Below are 25,302 nucleotides of genomic sequence, written 5' to 3' on the forward strand. Positions count from 1 at the left end.
AAGAGTGGAGCTGCGGGATATAGAGGAGGCCCTAGTGAAAGCCTCATCTATAATGGAAGAGGGGAAGCCCCGTTTCCTAAAGAATGAGGACATCTCTGATGGCCTAGTGTGAAACACCTCATCCTGGGCGCAGATGCGGTGTAGACGGAGGAATTGGGAGTAGGGGAATGTCTCCTGCAAATTGGGAGTAGGGGAATGTCTCCTGCAAAAAGTATGGAGAATGTACAAGCTCCATACAGACAGCACCCAGAGTCACGATCGAACCTGGGTCTCTGGCATTGTAAGGCAGCAACTCTACCTCTATGCCAGTCTGCCCCCGCTTAAGTTTTTTTTTAAAATTGGCAGCGTATAATTGTGCAGTTGGTTTATTGCCCATTTCCCAGCACAACTAGTTTCACATCATGGTGATGCGGTAAGATAATTGTCTTATTGCATCACCAATGTTAGGAGTGTAGTGTTCATGAATGAACTCATTGAGCTCTTTTTACATGAGGTTCAGTCCAGTGCATGGTTAACTCCCTATCGAAAGATTATCAACAACTATGAAATCTTGATAAGAGACAATGCTGAAAATCAAAGCTTTTAAAGAAGATGTGCGAGGCACAATTTCTACACAGAGTGGTGAGGCCTGGAAGGCACTGCCACAGATGGTGGTGGAGACGAATACAATAAGTGTGTTTAAGAGGCTTTTGGAAAGGGACAGATATGCAGAGAAAGAAGGGATGTTGATCATTTGCAGGCAGATAAAAATAGTTTATTTTGATATCATGTTCGGGACAGATCTGTGGGCAAAGAGCCTGGTCCTGTCATGTTCCATGGCTCTATCAAAAGAACTGCTGTTGCTGGAAATCTGAAATAAAAATTAAAAAAATTCTGACGGTCAAGAAAGAGAAACAAAGTTAATATTTATGGTTAAACACCCTTTGGTCAAATGAAATTGGTTTTTAGTGAGCAGATTGCTGTCAGTTCAAATCAAGGCAGTCTGCATCTCATCATCAGTCAGCAATGAATAGATCTGGAGGGAGTAAAACACCAGAGGAAAGGGTCCAGGTGATTGGGAATTCATGTGGCAGGAGAAAGGGTCTGCAATCTTAGATTAAAACTCCTGGCCACAGAAATGGGCAGGGAGTATGTGTGGTGAAGAAGAATTCAATGTCAAATCAGTTTAAAATTCATTAAGATAAGGGACAAAACTCAGGTCACCTCTGGGGAGTAATTGTTTGGGATTAGCGAGGGGCAGATCGGAAGGACTAGTTAAAACTGAAGAGTAGAAACATGGGCCTGCAGATGCCGGGTTCACAAAAGAATACAAAGTGTTGGAGTTAATCAGCGGGTCAGGCAGCATCTCAGGAGAGCATAGATAGGTCAAGTTTCAGACGGAGTTGGGGGTGATATGGGAACAGCCAAAGGTGAATGAAGGGAAAGATTTAGAGAGGTATTAGAATTCAAGAGCTACTTGTGTTCAAGAGTTTTCATGTCAGGAAGGAAGGAATAAAATCGATGAAGAATAAAGGGGAACTGTGGATCAGGGCAGGAATGAGATAGTGAGTCAAGATTATTGTCGAGAGTGTTTAAGGGATTGCATATACTGATGCATGACATTAAATGTGAATCTTGGGATGCAATGAGAACACTGGCTCAACAAATACTGAATGTACCTGTGGTCCTGGGCGGTTCTGAATTGTGAGGGATGGAGTTTCATTCAGAAACCCACGTGGGATGATATGACCTGGAGACATTTACTAGGGAAGAGGTGACACAAATGGAAATCCAGCCAGAGAGCAGAGAAGAACGTCATCAATGTTGTCAGTGCCAGAAGAGAAGAGGCAGTGAAATCAACAGTAAGTAAAAATCAAACATCTAAAAATGCTGGAAACCTGAAATAACAACAACAAATACTGGAAACCCTCTGCAGGGCAGGTGAAGGATTGCTGAGTGGAGGCGGTTAAATAGACGAAACAAATAACTAGTAAATAAAATAAGGCACAGTGTTTGAGTAACTCAGCGGGTCAGGCAGCATCTCAGGAGAAGATGGACAGGTGACGTTTTGGCTCATTAAGATACTCTTCTTCAGACTGCTGTGGTAAATGATTGGTAATGATGCTGAAGGTTGCTTCTGATTCTATCAGATATTTGGGCAACACTAGCACAGCTGGTAGAGATACTGACTCACAGTGGCAAAAACTCGCATTCGATCTTTACCCTGGGTGTTGCTGGTGTGGAGTTTGCACATTCTCCCTGTGTTTGCATGGGTTTCCAAATAGCTGTTTACACATTGTGTTGTGCTGCCGCAAGTAATAATTTCATTGTTCTATCTGGAACATATGACAATAAAACACCCTTGACTCTTGAGGTGCAGGTTTGTAGCCTAATTGGCCTCTGTAAATTGCCGTCTGTTGAGGGAGTAGATGTAAAAGTGAGATGACGTAGAACTCATGTGAATGGTTGATGATTGATGGTGAACTGAAGGGCCCGTTTCCCTGCTGTGTCTCTAAACTAAAAGTTATTGACATTTATCTCCATGGGTTGATGATCACATCTGATTTATGCTGAAGCAAGAAAATATGGGAAGATAATGAGAAAGGTTAGCAGCGATATTGTAATTCTGAAAATTACAGCTTGCTAAAGTTGGCAACGTTACTGATGGTATTACGTTGGACGCACTGGAGCTCCAGCAATCTCAACCTATATGTTAAAGGTTGTTAATATTAACTGAAAGCAGAATAGTACCACCATAAAAAGGTCCAAGATGCTACGTGTTTTGATGAGAGAGGCTACCTCTATCTGGACAAGTACTATCATTGCTTCATTAAAATACTTTGCTCAATATAGATTGGAGTTAGAAAGGTAAAAAATACTACAATGTTTGAGAAATTCATATGGTCTATCACATTGCCTAAAATCCCATTATGAAACGGTTTAATGGTTATTTACTTAAATGCTATAACTAATTGATGGTGGAAGTGGTAAAGAATATGGCAAATGAAGAGCATAATGTTCTTTTCATATTCCAGATTACATTTGCAGTAACCATGGTAATACAAATTAGTCACTTGTCTCCGCCTGGCTGCAGCACAACTGTAGTTTGAGAAAGAAGACAGCTAATCAGGTTATCAAAAACAATAATCGATGTATACTCTGCTGGAAAATAAATTTATCCCTTGATAAAATTCAGTGGCATTACATGTCTTTTTTTGGAGTGATTGCGTATTGGTAAGCCGTCTATTCAAATGACTAAACACAACAACTTTGTGGAAATCTAAATTAAGCGCTTTGCTGTTGAGTTGGAAAAAAATTATGCAGAATCAGATGAAGCTAAAGCTGAAATGCATGCCAAACCCGATGGTGTGAACATATGGAGGAGGGAGATTACAATGGCGTCGAGGTATGCGTTAAACACTGTTTACATTGTTAGAACATTGTTTCGCTACAATCGAGCATTTAGTTTAAGAAAAGCAGTGAAATTGTTCTCATTAACACTCAATATTTCGAAAGGAGCCGAAGCTAACTGTTTTTTTTTTAATGGACTGTAAGAGGTAAGCACATGATATCCCTTCATCCCCTTGTAATAATGAGCTGGTCAGATTTAATTCCTTCCCTCGAGAAGACAAGGAGTAAAACACATTTACAATAGACAATAGACAATAGACAGTAGGTGCCAGGAGTAGGCCATTCAGCCCTTCGAGCCAGCACCGCCATTCAATGCGATCATGGCTGATCACTCTCAATCAGTACCCCGTTCCTGTCTTCTCCCCATACCCCCTCACTCCGCTATCCTTAAGAGCTCTATCCAGCTCTCTCTTGAAAGCATCCAACGAACTGGCCTCCACTGCCTTCTGAGGCAGAGAATTCCACACCTTCACCACTCTCTGACTGAAAAAGTTCTTCCTCATCTCCGTTCTAAATGGCCTACCCCTTATTCTTAAACTGTGGCCCCTTGTTCTGGACTCCCCCAACATTGGGAACATGTTCGCTGCCTCTAATGTGTCCAATCCCCTAATTATCTTATATGTTTCAATAAGATCCCCCTCATCCTTCTAAATTCCAGTGTATACAAGCCTAATTGCTCCAGCCTTTCAACATACCACAGTCCTGCCATTCCGGGAATTAACCTAGTGAACCTACGCTGCACGCCCTCAATAGCAAGAATATCCTTCCTCAAATTTGGAGACCAAAACTGCACACAATACTCCAGGTGTGGTCTCACCAGGGCCCGGTACAACTGTAGAAGGACCTCTTTGCTCCTATACTCAACTCCTCTTGTTATGAAGGCCAACATTCCATTGGCTTTCTTCACTGCCTGCTGTACCTGCATGCTTCCTTTCAGTGACTGATGCACTAGGACACCCAGATCTCGTTGAACATCCCCTCTTCCTAACTTGACACCATTCAGATAATAATCTGCCTTTCTATTCTTACTTCCACTTATCTACATTAAACTGCATCTGCCATGTATCCGCCCACTCACACAACCTGTCCAAGTCACCCTGCAGCCTTATTGCATCTTCCACACAATTCACACTACCCCCCAGCTTAGTATCATCTGCAAATTTGCTAATGGTACTTTTAATCCCTTCATCTAAGTCATTAATGTATATCGTAAATAGCTGGGGTCCCAGCACCGAACCTTGTGGTACCCCACTGGTCACTGCCTGCCATTCCGAAAGGGACCCATTTATTCCCACTCTTTGCTTTCTGTCTGTCAACCAATTTTCTATCCATGTCAGTACCCTACCCCAATACCATGTGCTCTAATTTTGCCCACTAATCTCCTATGTGGGACCTTGTCGAAGGCTTTCTGAAAGTCGAGGTACACCACATCCACTGACTCTCCCCTGTCAATTTTCCTAGTTACATCCTCAAAAAATTCCAGTAGATTTGTCAAGCATGATTTCCCCTTCGTAAATCCATGCTGACTCGGAATGATCCTGTTACTGCTATCCAAATGCTCAGCAATTTCGCCTTTTATAATTGACTCCAGCATCTTCCCCACCACTGATGTCAGACTAACTGGTCTATAATTACCCATTTTCTCTCTCCCTCCTTTCTTAAAAAGTGGGATAACATTTGCTATCCTCCAATCCACAGGAACTGATCCTGAATCTATAGAACATTGAAAAATGATCTCCAATGCTTCCACTATTTCTAGAGCCACCTCCTTAAGTACCCTGGGATGCAGACCATCAGGCCCTGGGGATTTATCAACCTTCAGTCCCATCAGTCTACCCAAAACCATTTCCTGCCTAATGTGGATTTCCTTCAGTTCCTCCATCACCCTAGGTTCTCCGGCCCCTAGAACATTTGGGAGATTGTGTGTATCCTCCTCAGTAAACACAGATCCAAAGTAACGGTTTAACTCGTCTGCCATTTCTTTGTTCCCCATAATAAATTCCCCTGCTTCTGTCTTCAAGGGACCCACATTTGCCTTGACTATTTTTTTCCTCTTCACGTACCTAAAAAAACTTTTGCTATCCTCCTTTATATTATTGGCTAGTTTACCCTCGTACCTCATCTTTTCTCCCCGTATTGCCTTTTTAGTTAACTTTTGTTGCTCTTTAAAAGAGTCCCAATCCTCTGTCTTCCCACTCTTCTTTGCTATGTTATACTTCCTCTCCTTAATTTTTATCCTGTCCTTGACTTCCCTCGTCAGCCACAGGTGTCTCTTACTCCCCTTAGAGTCTTTCCGCCTCTTTGGGATAAATTGATCCTGCAACCTCTGCATTATTCCCAGGAATACCTGCCATTGCTGTTCTACCGTCTTCCCTGCTAGGGCCTCCTTCCAGTCAATTTTGTCCAGCTCCTGCCTCATGCCTCTGTAATCCCCTTTGCTATACTGTAATACCGACACTTCCGATTTTCCCTTCTGCCTTTCCATTTGCAGAGTAAAACTTATCATGTTGTGATCACTGCCTCCTAATGGCTCTTTTACCTCTAGTCCCCTTATCAGATCAGGATCATTACACAACACTAAATCTTAGTACTGCAAGCCATTGCAAACCTTGACATCTATTTAGGATTTTTTTTCTGCAGGTGATATAATGGTCATTGGGAAATGTATAAACAGTTCCCCCCAACCATTGCCTTGCCCTGTAAACTTGTAGTGCTTATGTATGTGTCTCTAGCCAAGCTATTCCCATTCATTTACAGCACTGGCTTGAAACATAGAACAGTGCAGCACAGAAACAGGCCCTACGACCACTCTCTGTGCCGAAAATGATACCCAGTTAAATGAATCTCCCCGGCCTGCACATGATCCATATCGCTCCTTTATCTGCTATCCCTGTGCCGATCCAAAAGACTCTTAAATACCAATATCGTATCTATCTCCACCACTACCCCAGGCACCCAGCACTATCTGTGTAAACAAAACAACTTGCCCCACACATCCCCTTTAAATTTTTCACCTCTCAACTTAAAGCTGTGGCATCCAGTCTTTGACATTTTCACCCTGATAAAAAGGGTCTGACTGTCTCCGGTATTAATGCCTCTCATTATATTATATACTTCTATCAGGTCTCCCCTCATTTTTTGACATTCCAGAGAAAGCAATCCACATTTGTCCGACCACTTCTTATATGTAATACCCTCTAATCCAACTTCTAAACAATCGATTGAAAAGTGTCTTGTTCACTGAATGAATTTACAAATCCAATTTGGCTAGTTACTACTCAAGCAATCTACATTCAATCATCTGCAAAATGATGTAAGATGCTGTTTGTTGTTACTGTGTTTACAAATAGAATCCGCTCATCAATAGCCAGCTCACTGATGCTCAGTTTATCTTTCACCAGAACCTTTCATGGACCAAAGAGCTGAATTGCTCAGATTACCTGTAACTGAGTGACCTTGTTTTTTTTCTGCTTCTGCTGTCTCTGTTGTCGTTCGCCTGACTGGGGTCAGTTGACAGGGCTCACCACGAGGAGGTCGACAACATGAGCCCCAGACCTCAACGCCTGTCATCTCGTCACCTTCTCTCCCATCATGCAGCGACCCTCTGTGGCTCCGGTTTCAACATACTAAGAGCATGGAGAACCAGCTGGGAACAGACATCGCGACCTCCTCAATTCACTGTTGCACCGAACACCACAGCCCCACCCGGCTCGGACACGCCCCGCAAAGAGTGGGTCGCCCTGAACCGGCTCTGCACAGGGGTCGGCCGGTTCAACGCCAACATGCATCGTTGGGGGTTGCGTCCATCAGCAGCCTGCATGTGTGGAGCAGACCAGCAAACAGCGCAGAACGTCATTTTCGACTGCACTGTCCTCCATCCCGCTGGTGGAGGGGTAGACCTCACGGCCCTTGACAACAGCACATTGCACTGGCTACAGCGCCTGGAGGGCGTTACATAATTTCTGCTGCCTCAAACGGAAGAAGAAGAAGTGACCTTGTCACCATTTGACTCTGTGGGATCAAAGAATCCCAATAAAACAAAGTCATTGAGCACAAAGGAAGATGGTAGTCAACAATGCACCTTCAACATCCCAGCTCCATGATATCATTGCATGAACTCCTCAGGGCATGGACCTTGGCTCAACCAGTGCTGAAAGCTGCATCATTGGCTTTTATCCATCAGGTGTAAAATGGTGATGATCACAAACGATTCCACAATGTTTAATTCCATTCGCAACTTCTGAACAAGGAAGCAGTCCATTGAGGAAATTCCCTGCGATTGAGGGAAAAACCTACGGTGCGTTCAGATATGATTTGGTTAGAGGAAAGTAACATTCATGCACAAAAGTGCTAGCCAATGATCATTGCTGTGAAGAGACTCCGACCATCTGTTGTGACATTCTATGGCATTGCCATTGCCAATGCACCAATGACTAGAAACTAAAGCGGAGCAGCAACATAAACAAGAATGGGTGAAATGTTGGGCCACCTTCAGCAAATTATTCGCCACCTGACACAAAGTCTTTCCAACATCCATTAGACAAAAGCTATGAGTATAATGGAATGGTTTCCTCTTGCCTGGGTGAGTGCGGGTCCAAAGAAGCTCAAGCAACTGAACACCATCCAGGACAAAGCCACCGGCTCGATCGCTAGCCCCCATTCAGTGTGCACTGCCATCAGAAGCGCTGATGTTACTTGACTAGCTTACTCCTACACCATCTCCCAAACTTGCATCCTGTATTGGGCTTCAGGTGCAGAGGAACACCATCGCATGTGTGTTCCCTTCCAAGTTGCACACTATCTGTAATTGAAAATATAGCGCCGTTCCTTCATCATAATTGGGTCTAAATCCTGGAATTCCCTCCCCTACAGTGTTGTGGGAGTAGCTTCATCAGGAGCACTGCAGCGATGGCAAAAGTGGCTCATCAGGACTTTGCGATATGAAATACATGCTGGTCTTCCCACCAATGTCCATTTCCTGAAAAAATGATTAAAAAAAAATCCCAATATTCAATGCCCAATCGAAATATGTCTTGCCTGTAGAAGGATTTGGATGAACTTCATTCCACAATAAGCATTGGTGCGATCTCTGGAATATTCCATGCACTATGCACATAGTTAGCCAAGATCTGGATTGACAAACAGGTATTTGAAAGGTGTTGAAGAATCCTGTGTGATCAGAGATCAGGGAAGGCATTGAATTCTCAGTTGCATTACGGACTCAGGAGAGCATGGGATTGTGTGTGTAAATGCTCCTGTGCACACTTCCGAAAGGATATAAATTGCATGGAATTCAACACAACGTCAGAAATGTGATTACATCAATTCTGGATAAAAGATCTCTGTTGGTCTCAACAAAACCCCAGTGGCATGCCAGATGCGAGATGTTAACATTGAGTGTCTGGAGAAACTGCAGATGCCGGTTTATACCGAAAATTGACACAATATGCTGGAGTATCGCAGTGGGTCATGCAGCACCTCAGGAGAAGACGAATAGGTGACATTTTGGGTTGGAACCCTTCTTCGGGTTCCGACCCAAAGCATCACCTGTTCCTTTTTGCCAGAGATGCTGCCTGACCTGCTGAGTTACTCCAGCATTTTGTGTCAATCCAGCATCTGCAGTTTTTTCCTATACAACTTACTTCCATTACCCTGCAAGATCACAGTCTACGTTTTCTAATTCCATCTGCTCAGATTTAGCTACCTACCCCTTGACAAGCAGAAATATGTTGATTTCTGAATTAAGACAAATAATTGAGCTAACATCTTTAACTTTGCGGGAGAGAGATTCGAGGGTGTTCCCCTTGATTCACATTGACTCCAGTTTAGCCAGAGCTCGTGATGCCATACTTGTATCAAATGCTCTGCTGGTGCCAAGGGCAGTTACATTCACTTCACATCTTGGATGCCTTTTCTGACTCTGAAGAAATTCTAGGCCAAAGTGTTTTTTTCTGTCAGGTGGCACACCAATCTTGGACATTCTCACCATTCTAATGTTCACTTTATGTGCAAAGAGTAACTTGATCTTGAGATTTTGAAGGTAATGCCACATGATGTAGGATTGATGACTGCGTCCAAAGAACAGCTAATTTTCAGAAAGATGGAAATGTGATAATTTTACATCTAATTGAAAATTAATATTTTAAAACCAAGTGGATCTGGTGTCATTGTCAAGGAGCATAAAATCAGGGATTATTATCCAAAAATTAATATCTGTGAAGAATTTGGGGAAATATAATGCAGGATGTTGAAATCATATTGCATTTGTAATTAGGACGGCAGTGCGTAACATTGGATAGATTGGATTTAAATCAGGATAGATAATTAGTTGAAGGAAGTAGATTGTAATCTGTTCCACATTATAGGCAATAGTTGGCATTATGCCAGATTGAAGTCTTGTCTTCCAGGATATTTTGAAGAGGGCACATAGTCTAGAGCACATTGCTAATTACTGCACTCTGGTCTGTTAATCAAAAACTACATGTAGGTTATTCTCACTAGAACATTGGTCAAACTGTAAGGTAGAAATGACCAGAAATAAACAATATTTACATTTAAATCTACAGGAGGAATTCATTAATATATAAATGTCCTACTATTGAGGGTGTGCAGCGTAGGTTTACCAGGTTAATTCCCGGAATGACAGGACTGTCATATGCTGAAAGACTGGAGCGACTAGGCTTGTATACACTGGAATTTAGAAGGATGAGAGGGGATCTTATCGAAACATATAAGATTATTAAGGGGTTGGACACGTTAGAGGCAGGAAACATGTTCCCAATGTTGGGGGAGTCCAGAACAAGGGGCCACAGTTTAAGAATAAGGGGTAGGCCATTTAGAACGGAGATGAGGAAAAACTTTTTCAGTCAGAGAGCTGTAAATCTGTGGAATTCTCTGCCTCAGAAGGCAGTGGAGGCCAATTCTCTGAATGCATTCAAGAGAGAGCTAGATAGAGCTCTTAAGGATAGTAGAGTCAGGGGGTATGGAGAGAAGGCAGGAACGGGGTACTGATTGAGAATGATCAACCATGATCACATTGATTGGTGGTGCTAGCTCAAAGGGCCGAATGGCCTACTCCAGCATCTATTGTCTATTGTCTATTGCATCTTGCAGTGTAACCTCTGTATTTCTGTTCATTAAGTCTTCTGCGGACAGTGGTCATTGACAAATCCACACCTGACTCCTGAAGAATGTTTCTGATCTGTCGGACAGGTGTTTGGGGATATTTCTTTAATATAGAGAGAATTCTTCTGTCATCAACTGTGGAGGTCTTCCTTGGCCTGCCAGTCCCTTTGTGATTAGTAAGCTCACCAGTGCTCTCTTTCTTCTTAATGATGTTCCAAACAGTTGATTTTGGTAAGCCTGAAGTTTGGCTGATGTCCTAACAGTTTTATTCTTGTTTCTCAGTCTCATAATGGCTTCTTTGACTTTCATTGGCACAACTTTGGTCCTCATGTTGATAAACAGCAATAAAAGTTTCCAAAGGTGATGGAAAGATTGGAGGAAAGACTAGGTGATGAGAGCTCTCTTATACCTGCATTAAGGAGGTAATTAAACACACCTGAGCAATTACAAATGCCTGTGAAGCCATGTGTCCCAAACATTATGGTGCCCTGAAATGGGGGGACTATGTATAAACACAGCTGTAATTTCCACATGGTGAAACCAAAATGTATAAAAATAGACCATTAAAATCTGACAATGTGCACTTTAACCACATGTGATTTTTTTCTATTACAAACTCAAATTGTGGAGCACAGAGGCAAATAAATAAATGATGGGTCTTTGTTCCAAACATTATGGAGGGCACTGTAGATAAGATGGTCTCTATTCCATGGAGCACAGGAGGATGAGAGGAGATCTTATAGAGGTATACTAAATCATGAGAGGAATAGATTGGGTAGATGCACGGGTGTCTTTTGCCCAGAGTTGGGAAATCGAGGACCAGAGGACATAGGTTCACGGTGAAGGGGAAAAATTTAATAGGAATCGGAGGGGTAACTTTTTCACACAAAGGGTTGTGGGTGTATGGAACAAACTGCCAGATGAGGTAGTTGAGGCTGGGACTATCCCATCGTTTAAGAAACAATGACAGGTACATGGAAATGTGGGTGATTTCAATTTTCCGTATATAGACTGGGAATCACATTCTGTTAAAGGGCTGGATGGTTTGGAGTTTGTAAAATGTGTGCAGGATAGTTTTTTGCAGCAATACGTAGAGGTGCCTACCAGAGAAGGGGCAGTGTTGGACCTCCTGTTAGGAAATGAGATGGGTCAGGTGACGGAGGTATGTGTTGAGGAGCACTTTGGGTCTAGTGATCATAATGCCATTAGTTTCAATATCATTATGGAGAAGGTCAAATCTGGACCAAGGGTTGAGATTTTGGATTGGAGAAAGGCTAATTTTGAGGAGATGAGAAAGGATTTAAAAGGAGTGAAATGGAAATTGTTGTTTTATGAAAAGGATATAATAGAGAAATGGAGGATATTTAAAGGTGAAATTTTGAGAGTACAGAGTCTTTATGTCCCTGTTCGGTGGAAAGGAAAGAATAATAATTTGAAAGAGCCGTGGTTTTCCAAGGAAATTGGACACTTGGTTCGGAAAAAGAGGGAGATATACAATAAATATAAGCGGCAGGGAGTAAATGAGGTTTTTGAGGAATATAAAGAATGTAAAAGGAATCTTAAAAAGGAAATTAGAAAAGCGAAAAAAAGATATGAGGCTGCTTTGGCAAGTAATGTAAAAGTAAACCCCAAGGGGTTCTACAGATATGTCAATAGCAAAAGGATAGTGAGGGATAAAAATTGGTCCATTAGAGAGTCAGAGTGGACAGCTATGTGCTGAGCCGGAAGAAATGGGGGAGATATTAAACAATTTCTTTTCTTCGGTATTTACCGAGGAGAAGGATATTGAATTATGTGAGGTAAGCGAAACAAGTAGAGTAGTGATGGAAATTAGGAGGATTAAAGAAGAGGAGGTACGGACACTTTTGAAGAATATAAAAGTGGATAAGTCTCCAGGTCCTGATAGGATATTCCCTAGGACATTGAGGGAAGTTAGTGCAGAAATAGCAGGGGCTATGACGGAAATATTTCAAACATCATTAGAAACAGGGATGGTGCCGGAAGATTGGCGCATTGCGCATGTTGTGCCTTTGTTTAAAAAAGGTTCTAAAAGTAAACCTAGCAATTATAGACCTATTAGTTTGACGTCTGTGGTGGGAAAATTAATGGAAAAGATACTTAGGGACAATATATATAATTATTTGGATAATCAAGGCCTGATTAGAAACAGTCAACATGGATTTGTGCCTGGAAGGTCATGTTTGACTAATCTTCTTGAATTTTTTGAAGAGGTTACCAGGGAAATTGATAAGGGCAAGGCTGTGGATGTTGTCTATATGGACTTCAGTAAGGCATTTGACAAGGTTCCACATGGAAGGTTGATTAAGAAGGTTAAATCGTTGGGTATTAATAGTGAGGTTGCAAGATGGATTCAACAATGGCTGAATGGGAGATACCAGAGGGTAATGGTTGACAATTGTATGTCAGGTTGGAGGCCAGTGTCTAGTGGAGTGCCCCAAGGATCTGTGTTGGGTCCACTGTTGTTTGTCATTTACATTAATGATCTGGATGATGGTGTGGCAAATTGGATTAGTAAATATGCAGATGATACTAAGATAGGTGGAGTAGTTGATAGTGAGGTAGATTTTCAAAGTCTACAGAGAGACTTGGGCCTTTTGGAAGGGTGGGCTGAAAGATGGCAGATGGAGTTTAATGCTGATAAGTGTGAGGTGCTGCATTTTGGTAGGACAAATCAAAATAGGACGTACAGGGTAAATGGTAGGGAATTGAGGAATGCAGTGGAACAGAGGGATCTGGGAATAACTGTGCATTGTTCCCTGAAGGTGGAATCTCATGTGGATAGGGTGGTGAAGAAGGCGTTTGGTATGCTTGCCTTTATAAATCAGAGCATCGAGTATAGAAGTTGGGATGTAATGTTGAAATTGTACAGGGCATTGGTGAGGCCGAATCTGGAATATGGTGTGCAGTTCTGGTCGCCAAATTATAGGAAGGATGTCGACAAAATGGAGAGGGTACAGAGGAGATTTACTAGAATGTTGCCTGGGTTTCAGCACTTAGGCTACAGAGAGAGGTTGAATAGGTTGGGTCTTTATTCTTTGGAGCGTAGAAGGTTGAGGGGGGACTTGATAGAGGTTTTTTAAATTTTGAGAGGGATGGACAGAGTTGACGTGGGTAGGCTTTTCCCTTTGAGAGTGGGGAAGATTCCAACAAGGGGACATAGCTTCAGAATTGAGGGACAAAGGTTTAGGGGTAACATGAGGGGGAACTTCTTTACTCAGAGGGTTGTGGCTGTATGGAATGGGCTTCCGGTGGAAGTGGTGGAGGCTGGCTCGATTTTATTATTTAAGAGTAAATTGGATAGGTATATGGATAGGAGGGGATTGGAGGGTTATGGTCTGAGTGCAGGTAGATGAGACTAGGTCAGGGAGAATGGTCGGCGTGGACTGGTAGGGCCGGACAGGCCTGTTTCCATGCTGTAGTTGTTATATGTTATATATGTTAGGACAGGTTTGGAGGGATATGGACCAAGCGCAGGCAAATGGGACTAGTGTAGCTCGGACATTGTTGGCCGTTGTGGGCATGTTGGGCCAAAGGGCCTGTTTCCACACTGTATCACTCTATGACTCTAAACCAGTTTTTATTATAAAGCGCATTTGCCCAAATTTTAATACCATAAATGATCAGGTGCGTATCCTTCCGGAAAAATTGAAGAGATCGTCAATCAAGCATGAAGAAAAAAGATGGAGGAGAGATTGGATATGTGTACACATAATCACAAAAGGCTTACAAAGGGTAGATAAAGGAAAGTTATTCCTTTTGTCAGAGTGCAAATTTAAAACTTTGAAAAAATATGAAGGTTTTGAGAGAAGAAAATCTACTCAGAGTTAGGTATGATCTGGAAGTCGCAGCTGCAATTGTGGAAGATTCAAGATTCAAGATAGCTTTATTTGTCATCCAAATTGGACGAAATTCAGTCACCCACAGTCCAACAACAAAAGCATTAAATAGGCATTAAAATTACACAACCCCAAAAACACACAAAAAAAGAAACATCCATCAAAGAAACATCCATCACAGTGAGTCTCCTCCAGTCCTCTCCTCACTGTGATGGAAGGCCACAATGTCTTTCCCTTCTCCTGCCGTCTTCTCCCACAGTCAGGCTGTTGTGGTTGCAGGCCGCGCCGGACGGTCCGCAGCGGCCCGAGCCTAAGGCGAGTCGCAGCCGCTCCCGCAGCCTCCGAAGACGGCCGGCTCTGCCGATGATAAGTCCGATCCGGGGCGGGCGAACACGCTGCTGCTGTTGCTGCACGTTGGGGCGGTCATGGAAACAGCATCAATCATCACAGGACAAAGAGAATTGGACAGATGTGAAGAAGGATTGTTTCCTCAGATGGAGGAAAGTGTTGGAATGGGACTGATGGGATTATTCAAAAAGAAGGCAGCATACACCTCATGGAACTAAGTTCTCCTTCTGTGCCACAACAGTTCTGTGATTCAATGTAAAGTAAATCCCAGCTTCATCTAAAGATGGGGACTGAGCTACCGTAAAGGAAGGGTTTCATTTCTGCCAACTAATGTCATGTGATGTAATGGTTCCAGGTTTTTTTTAAATCTTGGGTAAAAAGAATAGAGTAAGTTGGAGCACATGTCTTCCATGTTGCCTCTCCATTCTCCAGGGTGGGCAGAAGTCCCATGAATATCTTGAGAAAGTTGGCAAAGTATGTTACATCGCAAGACGCCAAAGCATCACAAGGCACTTTACAGAAATTTGTGTGTAACGTGTTCAGTAAATTACCATTGTCTTGCACCTATTGATGCGGTGTTGCATTAAGACGGTGTATGGCAACTGAACCATCCTACCAACAACCAGAGGGCAGGCCTGAACGACTGTCTACCAAATTGGAGACCCTTGGACTACTCTGATCTGTCTTTACTTGCTTTATCTTGCAGTAAACATTATTCATGGATTTCCCTTTATCCTGCACACTGTGGATGGCCCGATTGTGATTATGTATTTTATTGCCTTTCCCCTGACTGGTTAGCATGCAACAAATGCTTTTCACTGTACCCAAAAACTGCTAATTGTGGAACTCCCGTCAGAGTTTAAATATCATATAACTTGGAAGCTCTTCCCTTCCCTGTATGAATATCTGTCAGACGGGAATAGAAGACAAGAGAATAGAGCATCATTTCCCCCTTGTTTTAATAAAATAACAACTGGAATGAAGTTTGGGGATTTTGTGTCTCATAGATGCTCATGGATTGTGCTCACTGCTGTACTTTCAGATGATGTGTACACGTGGAATGTGTTAATGCAGAATAGTTTTTGTCCAATACAATGTATATTTCAAATTTGTATATTATCTCCAGGCCGTTCAAGTTTTTTTTTCTGCTTCTGTGTTTTTAAGCAAGGTGAAGGCATGTTCAACCGAGCAAAGTTACTGAACATTGGCTACATGGAGGTACTGAAGGATGAAGAGTATGACTGCTTTGTATTCAGTGATGTTGACTTGATCCCGATGGATGACCGTAATCTCTACCATTGTTATGACCAGCCGCGTCACTTTGCAATTGCGATGGATAAATTTGGATTCAGGTGAGATCATTGTTAAATTCTGTGACTGAAAACCAGTTGCTCCTAATATGAAATCAATTTAAAGAACATTTTCGTAACAATCATTGAAGGTGCTCACTGTAATGTCTTGAATCTAAGAACGCCCAGCAAAGTTAAGTTAATGGCATAAGCAGAAATATCAAACTTCTTGAACGGATGTACCTCATTGCAGAGTTGTGAATCTGCATGTATTTTAAATACACACACACACACACACACACACACACACACACACACACACACACACACACACACACACACACACACACACACACACACACATGTATATATATATGTGTGCATATTTATGTGTGTGTGTTTATATGTATATATATATTATACGTATATATTTGTGTTATGATTATAATACCAAAACTTGATGAACTTGTATCTTCTACCATTCTGCAAGCACATATTCTCAAGAATATTCACAGAGGATTAATGAATGATTAAGCGAGAAGCAGCTTATTTTTTTCCTCTTTGTATGCGCACAAAGGATCTGTCAATTATTTCAAACTAAGACATTGATATCTTCCTGACCAGCCATTACTCTGCATTTAATTTCATTGTTGCAAATAATTATTTCCAAAGGGCAAACATTATGGCCCATTAAGTGCACCATAATGTGTAGATTAGAGAGAAGTACAAGGCCATTAAAATTTTTAGGAGATATCATCAATAATGAATGATCAAATTTATTCCAATTGTCTACATGGGCACTTTGAAATTTATTCCAGTTGACTAAATCCTCCGTTTATCTGACTGCCTTGCTCTCCTTTATCATCTCAATGCCATTGTAGTTTTTCTAAATTGTTTCTGTGCTTATTTCAAGGAAGCTTTTCCTCACAGCATAATTCTGATGCTCCGCTTATGTTTCTGACACCACTTCTTATTTTCTTCATTTACCCGCCTGTTACTGAATTTCATTTATTCCCTTTGTGCGTAAAGGACTTCAAATAGTTCTACCTTAAAAATGCAGTCTTGGAGGGAGGTGGCTGGGGAAACACATCTGTGCAGGGAAATCTCAGCAAAGCTACCGTCCCTTGCTGTTTGGTTATTGTCTCACACAGGGGATGTGATTTCCTTTCTTCTTGCCTGAAGGCTATGCATTGATGTTATAAATGTTAGTTAGTCTGCTTGGGGATTTTCCCAGTTTACTTTGCTCTAACCACAGCAGAAACCTCATTCTAAACTTGGGAAGTAGTCATATAGCTTGGGAACAGGCCCTTTGGCTCACCACATCCATAACAAACACTTATCTACATCTACATTGTTTTTTCTCATGTCTCCTTCAACTCAACCCCTTACCCCCCCCCCCCCCCCCCTCCCCAATTCTCTTGCCATCCATCTACATTATTGGCAACTAACAGTGGACAATTAACCCACCACTCGCATATCTTTGGTATGTAGGAGAGAGGCAGTGCACCTGATGGGAATCCCATGTCGTTATAGGGAATGCACAAACTCCACACAGACAACACCTGAGGCCTGGAGTTGAGAGATCGCAGTGTTAACCCCTGCACCATGGAGCCTTTCTATACTTCTGTAGGAACAAGCTGCTTTATTTGTCATCAATAGACAAATGCTACTTATTTGCCCACTCCTCAAATCTTTCATTTAAAAATCTATCAGTCAGAACCTTAAGATCATTCTTTGTTAAAAGAGCCATGTGAATCCATAAGGGTAATCAAATGCAAAGATTAATTCGGCTGAGTGAAAAAAAATGTAACCTCCTTTCCAATCTAAATAATCTACCGCTTACTGTTGTCCATAGATCTAGACTCACCAGCCCAGAACAACAACCTCCCAGCATCTATTCTGTGAAGTAACCTCAATCTTGTACATTCCACGGAAATTGCAACTCCGTGGGAGGGGGAAGAGGAGGATAAGGGGGTTGAGGGGGATGGATGGGGGGGAGGGAGAGGGAGGGGAGGGGAGGGGAGGAGGGGAAGGGGAGGGTAGGAAGGGGAGGGGGAGGGGATGGAGGGGGAGGGGGGAGAGGGGTGGGGGAGGGGGGAGGAGAGGGTGCTGCACCAATGCAAGAGAGGTTTGGGTCCTAGTTACTTGGTCTAGTTATTTATAAAACAGAAAAAATACAGTGAGCACCAGTGGGCATGCAAACAGTATAGAAATGTCATATGATATAATGGCGGAGTGACCGCATGTGTGTCACCGTCGCAGTGACTCACGGGTGGGCACTCCGCTATGAAATCATTAAAATGTAAAATTACTATTAAGTCGGCAGTTCTATACAAACTCTCAACTTGATAGCCAACCTGACAGGTAAGTTCGGAAACTGCCGAGATCGGCCCTGAAGACCGGAGAACCAGGGAGGAGGGAGCCGCTGGCGACGATGGACACAATGAGTGGGCCAGGAGGAGAGGGGTAATGCCTCCAGCGCCTGCAAGGTCGGCTGCAGAAGGCGTTTCCCCCGGGACACAGAGGCGGTCGGTCGGGCGAGGAGAGGGACGTTGATTGACGGGCCGAGCCAGTCGAGGGCGACGGAGGAGGCCCTGCGGCAGCCTGGGGCTCGCCTGGATCGGGAGCTGCTCCAGTACATCCAGCGCGCGGACCCGACTTTGGACATTTTGTTAACGGCGCCAAAATATGGTGGTGACTCGTGCACGTGTGATCTACGCTAAAATAATTCCACTGTGCAATGCACACGTGCCAATAAACCACCATTCATATAGGCCACAAAAAAAAAGTTCCCGCGCTACCACAGAACCCGCAGCACGGAACGTGCTTGCTGCGGGCTGGATAAATTCCCGTGGCGGGCCGGATGTGGCCCGCGGGCCACAGTTTGGAGACCGCTGATCTAAACCATTAATATTGTTGGTGAATAACTGAAACCCCAGTACTGTTTTTTGTTAATTATCGCCTGCTAACCTGAAAATTACCCTTTTATTCCCGCAGTCTGCTTTTTGGCCTTCAGTAAACCACATCCATGCTGATATATTCTTGTCCCCATCCCTGTGACATTTTAAATCTGAAAAACAACCTTTTGTTTGACACATCAACCTTTTCAAAATGCGGATAATCTACAGTACATCCATTAGTTTCCCCCTTAAATCCATGCCAGTTACATTGATTTAGGTTTATTATTGTCACGTATACTGAGGTACAGTGAAAAGCTTTGTTTTGCATGCTATCCAAACAGATTGGAAATAACATACCTAGATACAATCAGTTCAAACTCAAGAACAATAGATCGAGCAAAGGAGAAGATACAGAGTGCAGAATTAAGTTCTCAGCATTATGGCACATTGTAGTGTATTAGTTCACTAGATTGTCCAATGTCCTTAATAGGGTAGAGGTGAATCAAACAGTACCTTAGCTTATGGAAAGACTCATCAGAAGCTTGATAACAGAGAGGAAGCAGCTGTTTCTGAGTCTGGCATAATCAGGGTCATAAATAGGGCTTTAAACTAAATAGTTGGGGGGGGGGGGTGAGTTCAACAAATTGGAAATGTATGGGTGACGTTAAAGGGGGGGGTGGGGGGGGAGTGCACGAGAAGTTACTGAAGTCTCCAGCAGAAGTAATAGGAGAGAAAGTTTAAAAAGGGATAAGAGTCTAAGGTCAGATGGCCAACCAGAGAGAGCTCCATTTATTCCCACTCTTTGCCTATCTGCTATTCAGCCAACCTTCTATCCATGCATTTATTCACAAAGTGCTGGAGTAACTCAGCAGGTCAGGCAGCATCTCGGGAGAGAAGGAATGGGTGACTTTTCGGGTCGAGACCCTTCTTCAGACTGATTTTTAGTCACCCATTCCTTCTCTCCCGAGATGCTGCCGGACCTGCTGAGTTACTCCAGCACTTTGTGAATAAATACCTTCGATTTGTACCAGCATCTGCAGTTATTTTCTTATACTTCTATCCATGCATGTATCTTCCCTCTAAAATCATCGGCTCTCATTTTGTTTTGCAGCCTCACATGCAGCACCTTATCAAAGGCCTTCTGAAACCAATTTCTAACTAAGCAAAAAGCTCATCCACCTTGTTCGGTATACTGCGGGTTTTCAAATATAACACCTTTAGTTCAGTATTCACCACCCCTCATCTCAAATTTGTCCCCATTTTGCCTGACCTTAGACTTATGATGAGCGTTTGACAGCAATGGACCTGTACTTACTGGAGTTTAGAAGGATGAGGGGGAGATCTCATTGAAACTTAAAGAATAGTGAAAGGCCTGGATTGAGTGGATGTCGAGAGGATATTTCCACTAGTGGGAGAGTCTAGGACCAGAGGATAAAGCCTCAGAATGAAAGGATATTCCTTTAGAAAGATGAGGAGGAATATCTTTAGTCAGATGGTGGTGAATCTATGGAATTAATTGCCACAGACAGCTGTGGAGGCCGTCATTGGGTATTTTTAAGGTGGAGATTGACAGATACTTGATTGGTAAGGGTGTCAAGGGTTATGGGGAGAAGGCAAGAGAATGGGGTTGCAAGGGAAAGATAGATTCGCTAATGATTGAATGGTGGAGTAGACCGGATGGGGCGAATGGCCTAATTCTGCTCCTGTCACATATGACCTATGAGATAGCTCTGGCAGATACTACTAAGGGAAATCCAAAGAGATTTTATATTTAGGGAAAGAAGGTTACTAGAGAGCGAACAAGGCATCTTAGAAGCCAAAACAGTCTGTGTAGAGCTGAAGAAGATGGGTGAGGTTCTTTGTGAGTATTTCCTCACTCCTCTTTATTTACCGTGGAGAAAGATGGGGTTGAGAAGGAAAGATAGATCTCCCACGTTTGAATGGCAGAGTTGACTCGATGGGCCAAATGGCCTAATTCTGCTCCCTTGACCTATGAACTTATCAACTTATGATACTACACGCCATCGTTTTGTAGCCCGCAAGCCTTGCCACAATCACCGGGTATTGATGTCATTGCCTCGAGGCTCCAACTCAGTCTGGAATTCCCTTAGGGTGCTCTTAATGACTCTGTGAAGATCCGAGATGGATATCATGTTCTGCTCTGGATCATTTGACTTGAATGCTGCAGACATGGATATCACCTTGCGAGTGGACCTTGTGGTTCATGTACGGTTTCTGGTTTAGGAACATATGCATTGCCTTCTGTGGAAGATAGTCCTCTACACACTTACTGATAAAGTCTGTGACAGTCGTCTGTGACAGTAGTGGGATATTCATCTAGGTCAGCCGCAGGCTCCTTGAGTCCACCAACTCAAAGCTGTCGCGAAGGGTGTCATCTGTTTCCTCCGACCTTCACTACACGACTCTCTGTAACTTTGTTTATCGCATCATTCACCTGACGAGAATCTTGGTATGTTTCAAGGAGAAAGAAAACTAGGCTAGTGAAGTACAGGACAAATGCCCTGGAGAAAAAAATCCCTGTCTCTTTCAGAGAGTAATGATCAGTTAAATAAATGAGCTGAATATTTTATGCTTTAAAACATACCTACACTATCCAATAGCCGATTGTAGAATAGTGTAATGTAAGAATGTAAAGTAGGATTTCTTTGTGATCTGCACTGAATTTATACGCTTAACTTAGAATTTGTTAGTCTTGCTGATGGTGGATTAAACAACTGGTGAGAGGAGACCAGGTTAGAAACAATAAATGTTTTATTTCACAATGAATGAAAACAGTAGAGCTTGCTTTACATAAATGTGAAGAGCCATGGACGTGTTATAACCCCTTCCAGCATTGAGCTATTTATCCTGACTCAAAAATACCCTAGCTATCCTTTTATATTCGGACTTTTCCAGGGGCTTTTGACTGCCATTATAGATTTTTCTTCTCTTTCTTGCAGCTGAAATCCTACCCAGGACCAGTAACTTCCCATGCCCGGGCATGCTTTGCAACTCCGCCACTGTCTGTCTCACACCTCCTGCTTTTATCTCTGCCATTTGTTCCAGCCATCTGCCTATCAAAAAAGCCCTCTCCTGTGCCCTCCTGCCATGCTTTGTCCTGCCTCTCATCTCTTCAAGCTTTCTTCCCCCTGCCCTCTCCCCTCGTCCAATCAGTCTGAAGAAGGGTCCAGACCTGAAACGTCATCTATCCATGTTCTCCTGAGAAGCTGCTTGACCTGCTGAGTTACTCCTGTACTCTTTGTCCTTTCCCACCAATTGTTCCATGTTCACATCTTTTGGAGGAACAGAAATTTCTTAAGTATTTGAGCTGTTGTTTATTGATGTTCTTTTCTAAACAAATCCGACTCCTTTTGGCCAATAAGGGGATCCAACTTTTGTAAGGAAAACATTTCCTCCTGGCCTGCAGGCACCAACATCCAGTTCATGGTCCATGAGAAGCTTGAGAGGAAATTGCAGGTGCCCTGTCGGAGATTTGTGTCGTCATTAAATACTGGTGAGGTGCTGGAAGGCTGGAGGAGGCAAAAGTTGTGCCTCTATTCAAGAAGAGCTGCAGCGAAAAGCCTGGGAACTACAGGCCACTGAGCCTAACATGTGTGGTTGGAAAGTTACCAGAGAGTATTCTGAAGGATAAGTTATACATGCATTTAGATGGACAGGGGCTGATTAGGGATAGCCAGCATTGTTTTGAACTTGGGAGGTCGTGTTTCATAAATCTGATTGAGATTTTTGATGATGCGACCAAAATGGTTGATGAGGGCAGAGCTATAGACATTGTATATATGGACTTCAGTAAAGCATTCAACAAGGCTCTGCGTGGTAGGCTGCTGTGGAAGGTTGGATCGCATGGGATCCAAGGAGAGATGGCTGATTGGCTAGAAAATTAGCTTCATGGAAGGAAGCAGAGGGTGATGGTAGAAGATGAAAAAATGGTCTCAACCCGAAACGTCACCTTCTCTCCAGAGATGCTGCCTGTCCCGCAGAGTTACTCCAACATTTTGCGTCTGTCGTGTGATGGTAGAAAGTTCCATTTTGGACTTGAGGCCTATGACTAGTGGTGCGCTTCAGGGTTGGTGTTTGTCATCCATATCAATAATTTGGATGAGAATGTACATGGCATGATTGGCAAGTGGTTACCATGACTAGCATGATTAGGAATTGATTGGATCAGGCATCGCTGGAGGTCCCACAGAGGCCGAGCGCGTGGATCAGACGTGGCCTGCAGCTGCACGGAGCGACAGAGCAGTGGTGGAAGACATCAGCAACATTCCTTGGCCAGTCTAACCACTACATCCCTGACCCTATGCCGCCAACAGGACAATGGGCCTTTAAGGCCAAGTTAAGACACTACATTTGTAACATCTTTGCCAGATAAGTGCCAACGCTCAAGTATTACCTCAGTGTAATCTACTGTTCTCACACTCTTGTACCTAAATATTCTTGTGATTTTTACTGAACTGAATGCAGAAAAGGAATCTCACCGTATCTGGGAGAACGTGTGACAATAGTGTGTCATTGAACTATTGAATGACTGTGCAGTAAATTGTGTTACAAATAGTTTCCAGCATTAAAGATTTCAAGTGGTTCAGACAATTCTACAAGCCAAGAGCACTTAATGCCCTGAGAATGGGAATCATATATCTGAAACTTCAGTATGTCTAAACTTATCCATATTGCAAGGTGGAGTTCAGCTGACTTGAGGAACCAGGAGCATAACAGCAAAATGTAAATTGGGTAGATCAGGGCATACAGACACTCTTTGCAGACTGAAAGCACGAAAAAATGATATATAAACAGAGACAAAAAAGTGTAAATGCTGGTATCTGGAACAAAATACAATGTGCTGGAGGAATTCAGTGGGTCAAGCAACATTTGAGCACTTGGGAGAGTGTGGTTGGGGGTGGGAAGGTAGGAATTGCCGATGATTCCGGCCGAAACCCTGTAACAGGGCTGAAATGTATACAGAACACTGCAATTGGAGTCATAGAGTCATGTAGCATGAAAACTGTCCCTTCAGCCGAATTTGTCCATGCCGATCCAGATGCCCATCTCTGCTGGTCCCATTTGCCTGGATTTAAAAACAATTAGTTTAGAGATACAACGCAGAAACATCCCCATCGGCCGACCGAATCCATGCCAACCAGTGATCCCTGTATACTAGCACTATCCTGCACACAAGGGACAATTTACAATTCTTACCGAAGCCAATTAACCTACAAACCTGTATGTCTTTGGATTGTGGGAGGAAACCAGTTCACCCGTGGAAAACCTATGCAGTCACGGGGAGAATGTACAATCTCCGTAAAGACCGCACCCACAGTCAGGATCGAACCTTGATCTCTGGCGCTGTACGGCAGCAGCTCTACCGCTGTGCCACCCTGCCGCCTACTGCCCAACCCATATCTGCCCAACCCATATCTGCCTAAACCCATATTTGGCCCATAGCAATTCCAAACCTTTACCTATCCTGTACCTGTCCACGTATCTCCTCTGGGAAATAGGGAAGGGAAATAGGGAACCTGGAGTGTTGGGAGATGTCGATGGAGGCGGGGAAAGAAACTTTACTGATATAATGCCATTGTAATGGTTAACCTCCTTTACAATGGCATCATATCAGTAAAGGAGCCAGGTGCATGTATAGGGATACTCATTCCTCAAACCACACTATTTTCTGGAGATAAACTGAATGAAATAAGTGATTGATTGTGTCTTTGCGCTTAAGGTGGGGCACCCACTGTAGCTCTGATAAGAATATTGAATGTACAAGTGACAAGAGCTTCACCGGGACTCTTTTACAATTGGATCCTTGTTCACTGCGGATTATTATTCAAATCAAGCTATGGCTGCGATCTGCCTCTTGAAGTGATTAATATTCCTGGCTGTATTCTGTTCCCTCTGAAGGATATCTTACTCGCAGATGGTCCCATGGTAAGGAAGGCTTCTTAAGAGAGATTTAAAGCAAACTGAAACCATTTGATCCTGTAAATGCATCTTTAAAGCTTAATATTACAAGCCAAGTTGGCAGAAAAAAACCAAAAGATGAATAATTTAAAAACGGATATAAGAGTTGAGGTGAGAGCAACATTTTGATAAAGTCTATCCCGTAGAATTGTGTTGTAGGTTCTGCCCCCTATTGTTTTTAATGTCATCGAAGGAAACGACATTAATTTGGTAAATATAATGTGTTCTTTTATTTGAAGGACATGAGGAGTATTTATGTTATTTGAAAAATGTTATATCCTTATCAACAACACTTGGACAACGTGAGTGACACTAAAAGGTCACTTTAATCATTTTACACCATTACAAAATTAATGCTAGAATGGACAGATCAAATCCACTCTTATTTATTTCAAATATAAAGTGATGACCAGG

At 42.9% G+C, this 25,302-nt stretch overlaps 1 protein-coding gene across 2 annotated transcripts in view; it reads left to right on the top strand.

Moving 5' to 3' along the window:
• The window catches only part of b4galt2 (UDP-Gal:betaGlcNAc beta 1,4- galactosyltransferase, polypeptide 2), a 233,290-nt gene that overhangs the window by 143,109 nt on the left and 64,879 nt on the right, over positions 1-25,302 (top strand). For both annotated transcript variants that reach the window (XM_078408438.1, XM_078408439.1), the window contains exon 4: positions 15,885-16,072. In XM_078408438.1, the coding sequence (XP_078264564.1) occupies positions 15,885-16,072 (188 nt within the window). The remainder of the gene's footprint in view (positions 1-15,884; positions 16,073-25,302) is intronic.

The sequence above is a fragment of the Rhinoraja longicauda genome, chromosome 11 (genome assembly GCF_053455715.1).
Source record: "Rhinoraja longicauda isolate Sanriku21f chromosome 11, sRhiLon1.1, whole genome shotgun sequence".
Classification (NCBI taxonomy): domain Eukaryota; kingdom Metazoa; phylum Chordata; class Chondrichthyes; order Rajiformes; family Arhynchobatidae; genus Rhinoraja; species Rhinoraja longicauda.